Source organism: Gekko japonicus, unplaced genomic scaffold (genome assembly GCF_001447785.1).
Source record: "Gekko japonicus isolate JY-2015 unplaced genomic scaffold, Gekko_japonicus_V1.1 scaffold743, whole genome shotgun sequence".
NCBI classification, from domain to species: Eukaryota; Metazoa; Chordata; class Lepidosauria; order Squamata; family Gekkonidae; genus Gekko; species Gekko japonicus.
Window position 1 is genome coordinate 255253 of NW_015167560.1, and position 18748 is coordinate 274000.

The following is an 18748-nucleotide window of genomic DNA, read 5'->3' on the forward strand; positions in this document are numbered from 1 at the left end:
ACTACGTCCACTGCCAGTGAATTCTATTAATTTAATTTAATTATTGAGTAAAAAAAAATTAGTTTAGCTTTATATAGGTTCTACTTTGAAATGTCTCGCATGGAGCTTTGGTAAAATGATACGCTTATTGGTTTCAACTTTTGTAACTGTAGTGAAGGCACATTATAGAGTTTGTGTGAGTAGCTTGAGATGTGAGAATGTTTTCCAAAAGGAAAAGTCTAAGCTTAAAAGAGGGTAGCATCCATTTAGGATAATACAAGAAGAGGGACCCGCGATACTCGTGGGGGGTATTCCCTCCAGCTGCTCTCCTGTGGAAGCAGGGGGACCTCAGGGCTGAGGAGGAAGCGGTCATAGGTAAGTCCCCCCCCGGCTCTGGCGGCGAGGCCTGAGCGGCTTCCAGCCACTGAGCCTGTCAATCCCCTCCCCCCCAGCTCCTCCCTCCCCCGGCTCCGGCAGCAAGTCCTGAGTGGCTTCCAGCCGCTGCCCCCACCCATGGTGAGGACTGAGTGGCTTCCAGCTGCCAGCCGCCCCTGAGTTCCCAGAGCGTTCCCTGCGCATGCACAAGGAACGCTCTTTTACTTTTGGGGGTATACTTTTTTCAACTTTTTAGATTTTTCTGCATACCTGGAGACTACTTCAAGTGTGCAGGAAAATCTCCCTGCCCCACAGGTGCCCCCAATGTGCGGATTTAGATATCCACACTGAGGGGGCAACTTGGCTATTAGATATATAGATATAAGAATACAGTATGCTTTGTCCTGGCGGAGATAGAGGCGTATCCTTCAGGAAAGAAACATATCTGATTTTTGTTGTTGTTTTGAGCAACCTAAACAAATACTTTTTTCAATCTAACTTTAGTTCAGGTATAAATTTAGTTCAGGTATAGAAATTCATGAAGGGTAGCTGTCGGAAAAAATTGTGTGAAAAGTTGTATCATTACTCTCAGAATAATTTTTAGCTGATAGTCAAAACTTTGACTTGTATAGTTAACAGGGTCCATGTCCCTAAAAGGACTGAAACAAATAGTGGCTGATATCTAAAAATGAGTGCATGGAACACTGATATCCCCCCCCCCCCGGTTCCTATCTGGTCCCACATCCCCTTCTAATCCCGGATTCTTACAGTCACAGAACCTCCCAGAGAAATATCCGTGCAAGTCAGGTCATTGTGGGGTGGAGAGGGGTGAAATTACTCTTTTTGTGTCTTCTACAAGTGCCCCTCCACTGATGGGAGAGGAGGAAGAGATTTCATTTCCTTTTCCTGCCTTCTTGCTCAGCCCAAACCTGCATGGCTATATGGCTGCACATGTTCCACAAATCTTTCCAGCGGTCAAAGGGAGTTAACTGGAATGGAGAGGAATGTAGGAAAACTGTTGTACCTTCCACACGCACTATTTTAAGCCAGTTCTCACTGGTTCTGGTCATCGAGTTTGTTTTTCTTTTAAAAGTGTAGAGTAATATGACTTTTTATGTTGGCTGCTGTTCAGGATGTTTCAGAAGCATGTTAATATATTTTGTGCTAATTTTTCGGTCATTGACCTTTAAATGAGCATGGATTTATTCCACATTTGAATAGCATTGTAATTCAGCACTTAACTCTGTATTGGAGTGCCAAAAGTGGATTGCAAGGGCGTTAAACCAGAAATGCTTGAGTGTTGGGCTGCAGATATCACTTAAGGCTGTGTACATTTGCCTTGCCTGCATGTGTGCTGTAGAACAGTAATATGTACGTGTATGATGTATGTGTGTGTGCATGAACATAGTTATTTTAGATACATATGATGTATACATCAATAAACTATACACGCTCAGTAAAATATATGTATATATAAAATTCATATACACTTAAGAAGGGATGTGCGAATATGCAACGTGTTATCCTTGTGATTCTTTATTTGTTCACCCATTTTTGTTGTTGTTTTTCCCAGTTTACTTGAGGCCTTTAAGGCACCATTTATATGCTATTGAGACAAAAACAGGTGTCCATGTGAATGGTAATAATCTTATTAAATTCTGCTATACAGTTAAAAAAGAAGGAAACTGCAGTTTCATTTCAACTGCTGTTAGAAAATAGGATTTTTAATTGAAAGTGTGTTCATGATATTCGGTGACATCCCTACACTTAATGTATATGCAAAACTGTTTTTTAAAAAAGGAAGGAGAAGTGGAGATAGCATAACAAGTTGGAGACATAGTTCAAGAGATAACCTAGCTTTGTGTTTTTCTGTGAATTCTGTAGATAAGTACACTAAAGTAAAACCTGTCTTTTGAATTAAAAGAGAACTTTCCACAGAGAGTGTAAAGCTTTATGCAGTATGATTTGTAGATGTACTAATGCATTAGATATAATTGATTTCCTTATGTGCTTTCTTAAAGATTTCTCTTCAGAGATGTTTAGCTGCATGGGGGGGGGAACTAGTGTCTTTCAATTTGACGCTCTGTCCACACTCACACATTCTTCATACAAGTATGAAAGCCCAGACTGAACATTAAACAAGAATTTTCACTCATGAAATGCCAACCTTCACTTTTCTGCTTTTCTCTGAATGGTTCTAGAACATATTTTATACTCATACTTGAAAACCTCTTATTTAATTTCTCACCCAATGCAAAATATGATTACATTTTGCCATACATCAGGATTCTTTTGGTTTCTCATGTTATTAACCATGATGAAGATCCAGTGTATCTCTTCTTCTAACAGAGGCAAGGCTTAGTGGAAGAGAGCCGTTAGATGGCTGTATGTGTGTGAACTGATACCGTTTTGGTCTTGTACACCCTAAGGGCAGCTCAAGTTGATGTTCAGTGTGCATCATCATTGGTTTGCCTCATTTTGGTGGATCCATCAAAATAAGCAGAATTCTTGCTGCAAAGGAGGGGGGGGAATAGCCATGTCTTGGTGAACGTGCAACTATTAAGGATCAGGATAACATGAGAAATGCCTTATTGTTACATTCCTGATGTGCCATGGAGGAAAGATGCAGTCGCATGTATCTGTTACTTCTCAATTTAGGTTCCTTTCAGTGCTACAATGTCTCCTGTTCGCCTGCATTCCTCCAATCCTAACCTTTGTGCAGACATCGAATTTCAGACTCCTCCAAGCCATGTATCTGACCCGCTGGAAAGCTCCATGGACTACATAAAACTGCAAGAAGAGTTTTGTCTCATGGCACAGAAAGGTAATTACAAGTATACAAACTGCATCCCACCAAAAATTACCTTCAATGCATTGAGTTTTGCCTAGAGCTGTGTGTGCATGTGGTTTGTGTGTTGCCTTGTTTCGTTGGCAGAGGAAGGAAAAGAAGAGATTGAATGGGGCGCAATTACTGAGGATTCCTTTTTCTTTTTTTTCCCTGGTTCCTAAAAAAGAACCGTTGTGTTTAAAATACTTTATCGACACGCTCAGAGGCCGTGTGGGAGCTGCGTATCCCATGGTGCTTATCCCACAGGGCTTTGGGTTTGTTTTTGAATGCCGGAACTGTGTGGGTCAAGGGAGATTGCATGTGTTTTTTCCACTTGATTGGCACATGCCAGGTATGAATATAGTCAGTGGGTTTCTGAAGCTTTCCAAAATGTATGAGAAACTTGCCAGCTCTTACAGTTTTTGTGTCAGATTGAAAGGATAAATTCCATTGCACTTCAGCCCATTATGACACAGTTCCATTTAATTTATTACACAGCAATAAACACTTTTTAAAATTGCCTCCTGCTAAGAAGTGTGGGTACAGTGTAGCATGCTGACACACTTGAACAGCGGAGCAGAAACAGCTTCTCATAGTACCAGTCATCCTTCAAACAGCCAGGCTCGGCATGTCTTAGAGCCACCTCCAGGTTTACCAGAAATATGAGGATTATATCCTGACGTTTTCGAAAAACAGGCAGGAACTTTTTTTCAGTGCTGCTCTTGAACAGAATATGAGCAGTGAAGGAAGAAGACGACGATGGTAATCTCCTTCTGAAACATCATCTTATATCTAATAGTGAAGTACCCCCTGCTCTGCAGATACTTAAATCCACAGTTTGGGGCCATTTACCCAGAAGTAAGATTTTTCAATAAAGTTGTTCCTCCCCAGGCTTGCAGAAATGTCTGAATCCTTTTAAAAATGGGTGAGAGTTGTAAATCCCCCCCCCCAAACAGAGGACCAGCGTCTGTATTTGCACATACAGTGCATCTCTACTGCCTGGGGTGCACCCACCCTCCTCACTGCAAGCAAGTATCCTCCTCTGCTGCTGTTGAGTCAGCAAATCTGTCAGGTGGGCAGCTGTGCAGAGTCATTGCAGCTGCTGTTGTTGAGGCTGCAAAGTGGCCAGGTGCCTGGGGAAGCTGTTGCCACTAATGTAGTTGAGGAGAGAGAAGAGTCAGGGAGGACAGCTCAAGCAGCGCCGCTGGAGGGGTGTTGGTGAGTGAGAAGAAGCCTCCTCCCTCAGCTCCTGCCTGCAATGCTGTCTCCTCAGTTTCGGCTCAGGCAACGCCACTGGAAGTGGCCAGGTGAGCACCCAGCTACCTGCCTTCAGTGGTGTCACCGGGACTGCTCCCCCGACACTCTCCTCAGTGGTCGAGCACCAAGATAGAAGCAACATCGCTGCAGGCACGCAGTTGAGCAAGGAGGAGTGGATATTGTGGTAGAGTCAGGGAAGGGAGCAGGCAGCTGAGTGGCCACGGCAGGTGGGAGAGAGGATTCCCAGAGCAGTGGGGATTGACAGAGCCAGTGGGGTGGGAGCATCCCCCACCCCAACGAGCACATCACCATTTAGAATAAGAAAATAAACCTCAACACAATCATCAACATTTTGTTGTGGATCCCTACTTCCAGCCAAATTTGAGGATACTTAAATTTCATTTATTTATTTGGTTTGATTTGCATTATTTATAGTCCTCCTTTCTCACAGGGACTCAAGGCGGGTTGCACATAGTGAGTCACTACAATCAACAAAATTGGATATTCAGTAAACAGTGCATTAGGTTTGCTGAAGTCTAGAACCAACCAGAAAGAAGCGAAGTATAGCATACGTATTCACATGACACTTGAAGGGGTAAAAAACCCACAAAATAGGGTCATACTTACAATAAGCTATACACAGCAGTGTAGACCACAGTCCCTAATCGTCTATCCAAGTAAGTTTGTGAGCCATTTTTTACAATGCATCGCTATTACCTGTCCTCTGTCCCATTTGGGGGGTTAAAATCACCATAAAATGGTAAAAAGAATGCCTGCAGCTTTAAGAAACAAATGCTCTCAGTGACGGTTACATTGGTAACTACAGCAGTAGTGCCCGTCAATTCTAGCCTTGGTTTCTGTCAATAAAAGACAGGGGGAAGGCCCTTTCTGGGGCTGTTCTGGCCTCTGAGGAGGACCCATTGGGGCCCAGCAGGGCAGCAACCATCGGTCAACTTGCTAGGATCTTACTTTCATGACTCACTCAGGCCTGGCTGCTTGCTACTGCTCAACAGTAGCCACCCCACTAGGAGTGGACGCTTACTAGTCTAGGTGTGTTTGAGCCAGTCACACACATTCCGCCTAACTTACCTCAAGGTTGTTGTGAGGGTAAAATGGAGGAGAATCACATATGTTGCTTTGGGTCCGCAGTTTGCAGAAAGGTGGGGTATAAATGAAGTAAGTAAATCATAAATATAACTGAAGAGGGGGGGCAGATTGAAGCTAGGTTGGCTGGTGTGTGGAAAGAAGAGAAGGAAGCAGGAAAAGAGGAGAGGCTATTGGGGCTTTCAGGAAAGGAAAAGATAAAATAGTGGGGGGTGGGGAAATGAGATGCCCCCTGCAAGTCCTTGTGGGTTCCCCACTTCTTTATCTGTAATGGGAAAGCTTTACCCATTAGAACCAACATAATATTTATTTATTTGCTCATTTCATTTGTAGTCTGCCTTTCTAACTGTGCTGTGAGTTTCAGCAAGAAACAATGAACTGGAAACAGTGTGATATAGACAAGAACACTGCATTATAAAAACACTGGATTACAACAGAAAACTGTCTAGTACATATAGTAAAGTATGATTACAAACTGGAGAACAATGTTTGTTTTACAAAAATGCCCTCGACCAATTCCATTTTACACATTCTGCAGAATGAAAGAAGTGTGGCTTTGTACTGCGTGAATGAGTTCCCTGTTCACATGCTTCCTTCTCCCTCCGTGCACTTGGCCCATTAGTGACTTCTTTTTTTTTTTTTAAAGCAAAAACTATAGTTTGATGTTGTGCTGGGCGCTAGACCCTGTCCCATTCCAGGAAGCTCTGCAGGTGCTGTAGGTGGGAACATGAAACATATTGTCAGGGGTAAGAAGGGAGTCGTTCACCACTTGCGGCCTTCGATGGAACCTTTAAGGCCTCTCATCCAGCATCACTGTGAGGGCATGGCTTGGTGCTGGCAGTACGGCGTGAAAGCTGCCAAAAGTTCCATGGCTGAGGTACTGATGGGAAGGAGCTTGGCCCCCCTCGGTTGTCTCCTCTTCCACTTCACTGAAGGGAGTTGTAGTTTCTTTCTCTGCCATGCAGGCACCTCAGAGATGGAGAGGAGGGGGTTGCTTTACTGGGATCCTCCTCTTCCTGTCAGGTCACTCTCTTAATTCTGTCTGGGTAGCTGACCTGAAGAGAAGAGCAAATCCAACTTGGCACTGCACTGAGGGAGCTTAAATAGCTACTCACAGCCCCTGCGAGCCCCTCCCCTGGATCTACCTCGTGGGATTATTGAGTCCCAGGAAGTTTCTCCTTTTTCCTCCTGTCCAAGCCTGGGGCCTCCCAAGGCCCCCTTTTGTGGCTTGCAATGCTCTCGTACCCCTCCCTGCCTGGCCTTCCGGGGTTACTGTCTGCCTTGGCAGGTGTGGCCTGGGCAGCCATCCTGACTGCAGCAGATGGTCTGGAACTGCTGGCAGGCCCCACACCTGATTTCTGGTAGCCCCACTGAGGTGCAGCCCTGCCAGCTATGTGGAAGAAGGCTGTGGCGCAACCAGAGCTGAGGAGAGGACCCCCGCATGGCCTCTGGTCCCACCCCAGAGATGCAGCTCTGTCGGGCTGCCCGGATGTGGCCGCTTGCAGTGCGGCCAAGCCCAGAGGTGCCCCCCAACTACAGAGAGTCAGAAAAATAAACCATTGTTTAGTGATGGTTTTCTAGCCACAGAAGCAGGGCTGGACAGTATGGGTTTTGTCAGCCATAAAGCAGCTACTCGTTTACATAGAAAAGAAATGTGACATGCGGGCAGTTTTACGCAGCTTACCTTGTCTGCCTCTGTAGCCAAAAATATTTAATGAACATGCCATAGGGAAAACCTCCCACTGATTGCTTTCCTTGCAAAACGTTGCCTAATCAAAGGGGCTGTTTGAAGATCAAAGTAACCTCTCCTTATTAATGCAGCATTTCAGGGACAGTCATACTTATTAGTCTTTTGTTGAAGAGAGAAGTCAGAGACAGAGTCTGTCAGAAGTAATAGGTCTGTAGCTTCCCTTTGTTAAAGGGGTTGTGTACATTTTTGCCATGAGTGAGTACAAAAATTCTAGCAGGTATACTCAATATTGTCATGTACCCATGGTAGTCCTAATTGTGGGTGCTCAAAAGGCGTAAGGCAAAATTTGGAAATTCTTCATCACAGTTATTTTCATCTGTAATCATTATAATCTGAAATGCTATTATCTTATGTTTAAGAAGGTCATTATTATTAGAACAGGGTGGGTGGAGGGTTGTCAAAGACTACATAGTGAGCTCATGGCCAAGGTGGGATTTGAACCAGGGTTTTTTGGTTTCCTAGCTGCAATGCTGAGCCAGCTCTTTCATATAGTCTTGAAATCTCAAGCTGGCAGTTGTCTCCTGAACAGCATGCAAAGTGCTATGAATGTATAAGCCAATAAAGGTTGTGATGATGATGATGAATGTATAAGCAAAGGCATTTCTTATTTCTTTCCAGTGCACTCTCTTCTGAAGTCTGCCTTCAACAGCATAGCGATAGAGAAGGAGAAACTTAAGCAGATGGTTTCGGAACAAGATTTCACAGGACACAACACGCAGCTCACGCGTCTCAGACAATCCCTTTCTCAGGTATGCCTTACATGTGTGCAATCTGATTTTGAAAATTTCCATAATAAACATTTGATTACTACATTTATTGATCACCCTGGCAGCTTATAGCAAATTTAAAGTATATAAAATTAAAAGCAACCAATCTATAATTATATAATTATATTTATTTTAATTGTTATAATTTAAATATTTTATTTATATTTTATAAGTATAAAATTATAGCATTAAATCAAATGCATTAAATCATAAAACAACTTAAAAGACAGCAAATGACAATAAAATAGCATAGAAACCGAGAGAACTAAAATCAACATAAAATCTATAAAAGGATCAATTAAATATAACAACAAGAGGTAAAACACAGGGCAGGTAAAAGTAAAAGAAATTCTGACCCTTTTAAAAAACGTTGAATAAAATTTCAGAAATGAGTACAGTTCTTATGGGGCTCTGCTGCTGGTGAGCTTGGGCTACTTATTTAGATGTAGGCTACTAATTTTGTCCTGTCCCAGCCACTAGAAAGGAATACCTCAGTTTTCATTGATTTTTTGTGTTTAGATATCTCCTATATATTACTTCTGTGCTAAACTTGTTAATGAAGTAAAAGATTAATACAACCTGTTTTTCTCACTTCCTAATGTGGGACATTTTCTAGCTCCTTGCTTTGAGTTACTGTCTCTCTCTGCCTTGTACTCCTTCTTAACTTCTTAGTTCTAAGCAGAATACTAAAACATAAAAGCTAAACCCATTTGAACGGCTGCAGAAAGCTATCTCAGATACATAAAATTTTGCAGCTAAAAGAGTGACAGGTCTGCTATTATCTTTTAATAAAAAGGTGATGTCTTGATATGATCTATATTTGGAGCAAGGGAAGAATTAAAAGGTTTCTAGGCTAAGAAAAGTAATGATATTCAAAGGTCACATGATACAGGGTGTCTACACGACCTTCACAGTCATGTACTCTATCAGAGTATATATTTTATTTTATTTATTTATTTTATTTCTTTGATTTATATCCCACCTGCCCCACGAGCGGGCACAGGGTGGCTTTCAAGGTCACATAAAATATCGTGATGAAGAAACAGTATATAAAATTCGAACAATTAACATTTAAAATTTCATAGAAAAACCAGGAGAGGTTGCCTCAGTAGCAATGCTTGGATGGAAACCTTCTGTTGAGGGGTATCAAGACACTAACCACTAGGCTAGGGCTGTCATCAGGGGAGGCCAAGAATGGAATTTGGACACGTGCTGCCTCAACTGAAAGCCCGGCGGAACAGCTCCAATTTGCAGGCCCTGTGGAATTGTATCAGATCCCTCAGGGCCCCGATCTTAGATGGGAGCTTGTTCCACCGGGCTGGGGCCAGGACAGAAAAGTCCCTGGCCCTAGTTGAGGGTAGCCAGACATCCTTCGGGCCACGGACAACCAGAAGATGTTGATCAGTTGAGCACAAGGCTCTGCAGGACACATACAGGGAGAGATGGTCCCTGAGATATGGAGGTCCCTGCCTGTGCAGGGCTTTGAATGTCAGCACTAGAACCTTGAACTGGATCCGGTACTCTATAGGCAGTCAGTGCAGTTGGCGGAGCACCGGCTGAATGTGTGCCCACACAGACATTGCCGTCAGCACGCATGCCGCTGCGATCTGCACCAGCTGCAGTTTCCAGGTCAAGGTCAGGGGCAGCCCCACATAGAGCAAGTTACAATAATCAAGCCTGGAAGTGACCATAGCATGGATCACTGTAGCTAGGTCCTGGAAACTGAGATAGGGAACCAATTGTTTGACCAGTCGAAGATGATAGAAGGCTGATCTAACAACAGTGGCAACCCTGGCCTCCATAGAAAGGGAGGGATCCAAGATAACCCCTAGACTCTTCACCTTCGGTGCTGGTACCCAGGGCCGGCCCACCTGCTAGGCGAACTAGATTTTCGCCTAGAGCGTGGGGGGCCTTAAGGGCGCCCAACCGCCCCCAAAAGCCCCCACTGCCCTCACTTTCTCCCCCCCCCCCGGGGTGCCCATTCTGTGTCCCGGGGAGGGGGCGGGCTCACCTCCCGGCCTGTCCAGGGTCGCTCTGCAGAGGGAAAAGGAACCACCTCTGCAGCAGGAGAAGTCTGCTTGGGCGACCTCCGATTGGGGAATTTGAGCCGTGGGCGGGGCGAGGCAACAGCGCCGCCACGGGAGTGAAGCTGGCTGGCAGCGCCACGTGGTTCTCCTCCTCCTCATAGTCTGACTATGCCAGCTGCAGCCTGCAGGAGGAGAGTGAGTGCCCCCCACCCCCCTCTCTGTGCCCGGAGCCGCCTGGCCAGCGCCACGCCTCGCCACCTCTCCTCCTTCCTGCCTGCGAGCCAGCCAGCAAGTGGGTGTCCGTCCCCCTCCCCCTCCAGTGTCCTCCGCCAGTGTCGTCTTTGTCGGCAGGCGGGCGTGCAGCCCAGCCTCCGCTTTGTTGCCTTCCTTGCTCGCGGGTCGCCTCCCGCCGCTCACCTCCCTCCCTCCAGCGCGCAGGACTCCAGATGAGGGGTCTAGAGCAGCTCCTCAGGGTGTGTGTGTGTTGGGAGGGGGGGCGTAAAGACACAGCTGTCATTGTCGTGGGGAGTGGCAGGAGGTCTTTGGCCTCGGAGAGGCTCTCGGCGGGGGCGGGGGGGGGGCTTGCTGTTGTCCTAACTAGAAGGTAAGTTCCTCTGAGAAACGCCTTCCACTTTCTTCCCAGCAATAAGTCATAACACACGGAGCAGTCGGTTCTAGCAGGCACCGGTTTCGGGGCTCCTCTTCGCAGCCTCCCGACCCCACCCCCAGGTGCGCTCCAAAGCTTTGTCCATCCGGGAGGTGGGGAGAGAGACAGAGAGATAGAGAGAACCGCTCAGCAGGTTTCCCAGAAGCCGGAGGTGGATCCTGAAATAATGATGATGATGATGGGGGGGGGATGGGACGTGAGTTTAGAAAAAAAATAAAAAGGGAGACTCCACCCAACACCAGTCCTGGACTCCCCGCACACGAGTCTTCCTTCTCTCCAGGCCCCACCTGGAGATTGGCAATCCCTAATTGGTGGGCGCAGGGGGGGCGCCAGAAGGTAGCTTTGCCTAGTGTACAAGAAAACCTGGAGCTGGCCTTGCTGGTACCAGAGTCTCCCTCTTGAGGGTTGGGAGCTGGATTCTCAGTCCCAGATCACCACGACCCAGGTACAGGATCTCCCTCTTCGTTGGATTGAGTTTCAGCTTCAGCCAGTGTGCCACGGTCTCTAGAACCCTGGCTAACACCTCCATCAACAGATAGAGCTGGGTATCATCAGCATATTGATGGTAACCCAGTCCATACCCTCCGGACCAGCTAGGCGATGGGGTGTGTATAGAGGAGAAGATTGCTCCCTGCAGCACACCACATTTAAGTGGGTGCCACTGGGACAGCTCCTCCCCAAGCACTAATCTTAAAATACCTAGATGATAAGGCATTAAGGCTCACCTATAGCAAGGAACAGTCAAATACAAGCAGCAATCAGGAAGCTCTCCAGGTGGATGAATACCAGCAAATTGAGTGGAACAAACATGTTGTGCTCCATAGATTGTACTGTTATAATCATACTTAAATAGATGTTTCTTAATTGTTCTCATGGCTGGTAACTGTCTGGTAACTGAATAAAGGGAGTCCAAGGAAAGATTGAGGAGCTGTAGTCATTGTTTGACCAGTTTATCCCAATGGGAACCATAAGAATCGTCTCTGACTGATTCGAGGTAGCCCTCTTGAGTGTCGGAGTGTATAATTTTAATTTAAGGGGAAAAGCCTTCATCCAAGCCTTCAAGTGATGGTTGTCCCAATTCAGCTTGGAGAGCCACCCTGGGGACCCAATTTGGAATTCCACAGATAGAATGTAGGAATTTAAGGAGAATTGAATCCAAGGACTCCCCTATTTTATCAATCCAGATACCAGCCTCATATAAACTTTGCGCGACCACCTTAGCGTTAAACAGTTTGATGGTGGCTGGATTATACTGAGGCCCAGATGAATAAAAGAAACAACAGATAATATGGATTTTTGATAGTTAACTATCAGGCATTCTTCCAGACAGTAATAGACAAAAGCCCCTATCAGAGAGGACCGTCCTGATGCTCTTGATAGGAGAATTGCATCATCAGCAAAAAGTAGGATAGAAACTTTAACGTGAGCGATGGATTGAGAATAACAGCCCCATTTTCTAGCTCCTTTCTTTGTGTTGTTCACATAATTGTAAGGTGAACAATGCAAATTGTTTACCTGGCTGGTTTTGTGGTCCAGGATATCCAACATTATGAGAAATCAACAGCCTCATTCAAGTGTGGGTGCTCCTGGATGTAACAAAGTGGGGTCTTGCCTGCAGGCTCGGGAACTCACTTGACTTCATGAAGTACATGTAACTTCATTAGCATGCAGCCCAGTCTCCACCAGACCAACAGACTGCGTTCCTTACCTGGCAAGATGCTAAGGAGAGGGAAATCACACATCCTTGCTCTTTGTGTCTTGCCTTCTGCTGTAGCTTTGTGCCATCCAGGGTTCTCAGAGCAACTTACAACAAGATCTTTGCCCACGAGTCTCCTTTCCTCCTCTAATGTCTGAGGCAGACAAGATCGCATTGTCCAACCTGTTAGTTACCCAGTTTTGCCAACATGTAAACAGCATCTGTAACCATACGTAGATTCAGGATTTTCCAAACAGCTGACCAGATTGAATTAAACTAAATTGTCAAGGACATTGTTGCTTTCCTTCCTATTCTTAGCTATAGAACTTCCGTCATGGAAATGTTTAGCTATAGCATCAGTTGGACGGTTAATGATAGTCTGTTGTTATGCCTCTGTTTCATAATCGTGTGCTCATCTACTTCATGTACAGTGATTTGTCCTCCTTGTTTGTTACCTAAAATCGTGAGTTGTGCTTAGTTTTGTGCTAAGTACAAATCTTTCTTTTTGTGAGGGAAAAAAAACAGATGGAAAAAGTTGTTCATGTTTCATATATATGCTAAAATTTAGCATATGATCCTCCTGTCTCTTGTTTCTGTGTTGTTTTTGTAAGTGCACTTTGTGTGTATGGGTGGGGTGGGGGAGATTCTCTAGATACTCTTGTTTTTAAAGAAGCTGATCTGCCCTGCTCCAGAGACTTGTAACTGTTTCTTGATACGAAAATGTTGCATACTTGTTACAACTGTGTTGGAGCCAAGTATGTTCCTTTCATCAATAGGTGATGAAACCATGACATTTGCCACCTTGTTTATCTATCAGATCATTGGAAATTCTTGACTTTCGCTTCTTACATTGAGATCCTTTTTGTAGAGGAACGTAAAAGGTGAAAACAGGATCTGCTAAACAGTCTCTGAGACAAGAGGGTAGTCTGAAAAGAAACTTCTAATTTGCAGCTCAAATCATTTTTTAATTCCTTCCTCATCTTTCTCAGTTTCTTGAACCTTCGGTACTGCTTGCTAAAATCCCATCATTCCCTTTCTGGCTTTCTCACTTGTTAGTGCACTGTTTTTGCAACTAGAAAAGAATATTTAAGTTAGCATGCAGAATGCTGTCTTGGTTAAGCTGGTATGTCTTCTGCTGATGTAGAATGGGAATTGGTGTCTAATACATTAAGCTTGCCTGTTTAAAAAAATTGAATAATCAGACAGCATAATGGGTTGGATCCCGTTGGTCCTTTCTTTGTGTGCAAGGGGGAGGGTTTTTTGCAGATTTCCCGCTCTCACAGCAGATATCCGACTCCCCCTTCATGCTCTTCCTGTGGGGTCCTCTGTGCCCCAGGACTAGCACTTCAGGGGGCAGTTGGGGCTTCAGCAGGTGGGAAGGTGGAGAAATGTTACTGTCTTTCAGTCATCAGAGATTTTCAGTGGGATCCAAGCCAATATGTGCTAATTGTTGCTTTTTCATTTCTCCCTGCCTTCTGATGATTAATTGGGCGGTATAAAGTGTATTTTTTCATTCCTCCACAAGAGCCAACACTATGGAATGATAGTACTATTGACAATAACAATAGTATGGTCTTGATCTATTAATGGTCATAATCCATCAGTATATTAATATAGTTGGTGGCCTGTGAACTGCACAAAGGATTAGAGAGGCCTTGCTGGGTAAACATGAATAAATGTATATAGGATTATTGTCTTAGGATCTAACTAGGCAAGATCTGGAAGATGTCCAAGTTGTTTCTCAGCATTTTTTAAAACTGAAATGCAGTTAGGGAGAGGGTTGTGTATTTGATTGGCGCATCAGTGTGTGCCTGTATGCTTAACCCTTCCCCTGTACAGTTTTTATGCTCAAAATCACCCTCTGCACTGCTAGCCACAGGTGAAAAGATAACGGGGACACTTTATCTTTTCTCCCGGGGAGGGAAAACAGCCGGAATGCATGTCATTCTCATAGGAAAAAAGGATTAAGCATCTTGTACCCTCTGCTACTCCTCTTCCAAACATAGTTACTTGTCAGAGTTTCAGGGTTGTTTTTTTTTAAGTCGAGTCTGCTGATACATCTTCATTATTACTTCTAGTTTGGCCCTGACATTAAAGTAGTTGAGGTGTGCTGTAGATCTCTTAACAGAATTCTCAGCATCTTCACCAAACACTGAATCCTTAGGAGTAAGCGATAATTTTTAAACTAGTTCAAACAGATTATGAATGTGTAGTATAAATATTCCCAAAGAAAACTTCTGGACAGGTCCCTATTGGTCAGAAAGGACTAAAAAAGGTGTTTATCACCACAAAGTACAGTTCATAGTACTCTGCTTAATTACAAAATGGTTCTGACCAGGATATAAGCCGCAGCAATGGTGTGACTCTGTTTCGTGCTGTCTCGTGCCTTTGAAATTAAATTATCCAATTTTTGTTATTTTAAGGCTCTCAACCAGAATGCTGAACTAAGGAGTCGCTTGAACAGAATACATTCAGAGTCTGTTATTTGTGATCAGGTTGTCAGTGTAAATATTATCCCTAGTCCTGATGAGGTAAGACTTTGGCATTGCTCTAACGGATTAATAACAGTCAAATCCTGCTAATTACCACTAATGACTAAATCATTCTGTTTGACAAAAGCTGGCAAGTGGTGGGGTCGAACTCATTTGAGATCATTTTCTACTTCCACTCATAAAAGTAAATGAGCTGTGGTTCCTGTGAGATTTCCCCTGAAAATATTTCACATCTCTTGAGAAGTGGAGGGTTTGGTGTGTGCATTCAAAGAATAGGAATTAGTCTAAAGGCCTGATTAGACAATGCGTGAAATGTGAGTTGGGTGTTTCATGTGTGATCTGGGTCTCACATTAAAAAAAAGTGTGGGGGAGCCAAATCAGCACCCGGGCATAACACGGCAGCAGGAGGGGCTTCAGTATCCCCTCCCCTTCACCTCATGCACTTCTGTTAGAAAAAAAATTGGCCATGGGGGGCAGCGTGTTCACCCTGCTGCCAGTTCCAAGTGTCTGCCCAGGAGGCATGTGGAACCAGCAGAAGGACAAACAGCTGACCCCCATGGCTATTTTTTCTAACAAAAGTGTGTGGGGTGGAAGGGAGGATATTCTGAAGCCCCTCCAGTTGCCACACTCAGGAGCCACACCCACCCCCCCCAAATTTCAAGCTGGGGTTCTTCCCAACCTAACTCATGTTTACCTTATCATCTAATCAGACCGTAAGGTGTTTGTATGAAACGGACATGTTGTGGAGGACCCTATGCTGTGGATTTTGAAATATGGAAGGGAAACATTTTAGTCTGTGTCGCAGCCTTCTGAGAATATCTGTTACACAATTCACAGCCTTGCCTATTGAAATTAAAATTATCTCCCCAAATAACTAACTCAGAACCAGCAGTAAACTTTTGAAGGGGTTGGTCTTCTTTATCCTCACTTAGCCCGTAGTTAGCTTTTATGGAGTGCCTTCATGCAGAAGAGTCAGGGTTGGTTCCAGTGCACCATTTCCGCTCATGCAAGGTCACAACTAGCTCAGCTCCTGTTTTTCGAGGCAGCCTGAAACCCTGTTCTTGGGAGTCCCCTCTCCCCCAGGGGCAGGATTGCAGGAGGCTACTTCAGGCTGCCATGGGGGGTGGGGGGCTGGTCAATTTGCACTCTGTGGCCAAAGGTCCTTGATCCTTGGGGAATGCTGAACTGAAGCCAACCCTTCATTGTCTTTCATTAATTAGACAAACTAAGCACATGCTTCAAACTCAGAAGCACATGGAAGGTCAGTGCTTACATGTCCTGTTGAATTGTCTGTGTATTTTCTTTCCATCTATTACTGTTTAGAAAGTTTGGGGGTTGCCTTTCCCTCCCCACCTCTTTTTGCTGTATTCCTTTCATTTCACAGTTAACATTAGCATGTGCTTTGCTGATTGCTCCCTTCAATATGGGGAAAAAAATTGTTTCATCTTCTTTCATTTGAATCCAGCTCTATGGAGTATGAGCTGGAAGGAGGATTTTTGCTCAGGATAAATTGATGTAAGTGGATCGAATTGCTGTTTTTAAAGTTACTGGGGGTTACAGAGGCTGGGTGCCCTGAACACTTGGACTTGGGGGGTATCTGTCGCCCCACTTCTTTCTTTCAAGTCATTGGAGCAACTTAGAGCTTCACTGCTGTGGCCCCAGTGCTGTTCCAGTTGCTCAGTCATCCCCAGTGAAGTGACCATGGCTCCCATTACACCCATCAGTGTGTTTTCTAGTGCCCAGTTGCTTGTTCCACAAAATACAGAGCCAGTCATGACTTTGGTGTTTGGTGGAGCCAGTTTGATGTAGTGGTTGAGCGCGTGGACTCTAATCTGGGATGACCAGGTTTGATTCCCCACTTCTCCACATGCAGCTGCTGGCGTGACCTTGGGTCAATCACAAGTTCTCTCAGAGCTCTCTCAGCCCCACCTACCTCACAGGGTGTCTGTTGTGGGAAGGGGAAGGGAAAGGAGATTGTAAGCCGCTCTGAGACTCTGAGTGAAGGGCAGGGTATACATCCAATCTCTTCTTCTTCTCTTCTCTTACTTCACTGGTGCAGGAAATGTTTCAGAGGCATCACCTTTCTATTCACAGGAAGCACCCATTTGGAAAGCGCTGCCTCCATTGCGGGAGGACACTTGGCTTGGAACATGTTAACCTTTTATGGAAACTTCCAACGTTTTGGGGTTGTGCTCACAGAAGCCATTTTGTGATTGGTCCCATTCAACTTCCCCCCAAGGCAGCCATTTTGTTCTGGCACCCACTGCCTGTTCTCAGACTTCTGAAAGTGCCCACACGTTCAACAAGTTTGGGGACATCCACAGGAGCTTGTCAACTGTGTATAAGTGGCATTTTGCTATAGGGATGGAAAAATGGGATTATTTCCCTTGTCAGAAATGGTATTGGCACTCTCTTCAGTAGCTGCCTATGATAGTTACATGAAAAGGATAGATACTCTTTTTATCGGAGCTTTGGGTTTTGAATGCTGAGGGGAGAATCTTGTTCTCCCAGAGGAAACACAATGTGCAGCTTGAATGCTGTGGAAAAGTGGTTTGCTCGCAGCCTGGTGAGGGAGGGGGGCATCTGTATAATTTGAAACGAGCTCAAAAAGGTAATTGAAGCGATCTTAAAGAATGACTGCTTTTCACCCTAGGCTCCCAATCTGTTAGCTGTACATAGCTCATGAGAACTTTGCTGCCTCTTATACAAACAGCTCTTCGGAAGACAGAGAGAGGATATGTAAGAGGCAGTCCCTTTAATCCAGTAAGCCATTGATGGGGCACGTTTCTGAAGCCTCAGGCAGCGTGTGAGGTTTTAGCCATCATATTTGCATCTGTGTATTTCTGTCTGGTTTTTCTTTTGCAGGCTGGCGAACAAATCCATGTCAGTCTGCCACTCTCCCAGCAAGTTTCTAATGAGAGCAGGCTTTCGATGTCAGAATCGGTCTCTGAATTCTTTGACGCGCAAGAGGTGCTTCTGTCAGCAAGCTCCTCAGAAAATGAGGTATTGGGGGGGGGTATTCTGTCATACTCTTGGTCACTGTAGTATCTTTAGGTTTAGCTAAGTTTATACTGCTGGTGGACAGAGAGTTCCTGGCTCAGATGCCAAAGCAGTAGCCATGTCAGTCTGCTGCAGCCAAAATCACAAGTGCCCTTAAATAAAGACTAGCGTATTTTTTATGGCACAAGCTTTCGTGAGCCAGAGCCCGTTTTGTCATAGTCACGGAGTGGACTTTGCCTCATGAAACCATGGCCTTTCTAAATGTACTAATCTGGGGCCATGAGACTCCCTGGCTCAAACATTGCCAAATATTTCATTTCTTATTAGCCTGCTCTGTACTGTAGAACAATGTGATACCTTCACTTTTACAGTAGAGAAGAGCCAGAGTCCAGGAGCACCTTAAAGTCTAACCAGATATGTGGCGGGGCATGAGCTTTTGTGAGTCACTGCTCATGAAAGCTCATACCCTGCCACATTGTTAGTCTTTAAGGTGCTCCTGGACTCTGGCTCTTTTCTACAGCTACAGACAGACAAACACGGCTACTTATTTGAATCTATCTTAACTTTTACATTAAGGATTTGGATGCTTATTTGTTTAACTTGAAGAAGTGGCTATATAGTTTATTTTGCATTAATTTTTGATCTTGCAGGGAAGTGCTAAAAGCAATTTTCCTAACATATTTCAAGCAAGTTCTGTAAAAGAGGGAAAAATAGCTTTCAAAGGTTCAGTATTCTTACAAGCAGGGAATATACAAAGACGTGTGTGTGTGTGTGTGTGGGTTCCCTCCCCATGCTATCTCTGCTGAA

General features: G+C 44.7%; 1 protein-coding gene across 4 annotated transcripts in view; it reads left to right on the forward strand.

The window, feature by feature from the left end:
• The window catches only part of OSBPL6 (oxysterol binding protein like 6), a 167022-nt gene that overhangs the window by 122586 nt on the left and 25688 nt on the right, over positions 1-18748 (forward strand). For 3 of the 4 annotated variants that reach the window (XM_015413758.1, XM_015413757.1, XM_015413759.1), the window contains 4 exons: positions 3013-3178; positions 7911-8041; positions 14873-14980; positions 17807-17944. In XM_015413758.1, coding sequence (XP_015269244.1) covers positions 3013-3178; positions 7911-8041; positions 14873-14980; positions 17807-17944 — 543 coding nt within the window. The remainder of the gene's footprint in view (positions 1-3012; positions 3179-7910; positions 8042-14872; positions 14981-17806; positions 17945-18748) is intronic. The other variant, XM_015413760.1, reaches the window with a different exon arrangement.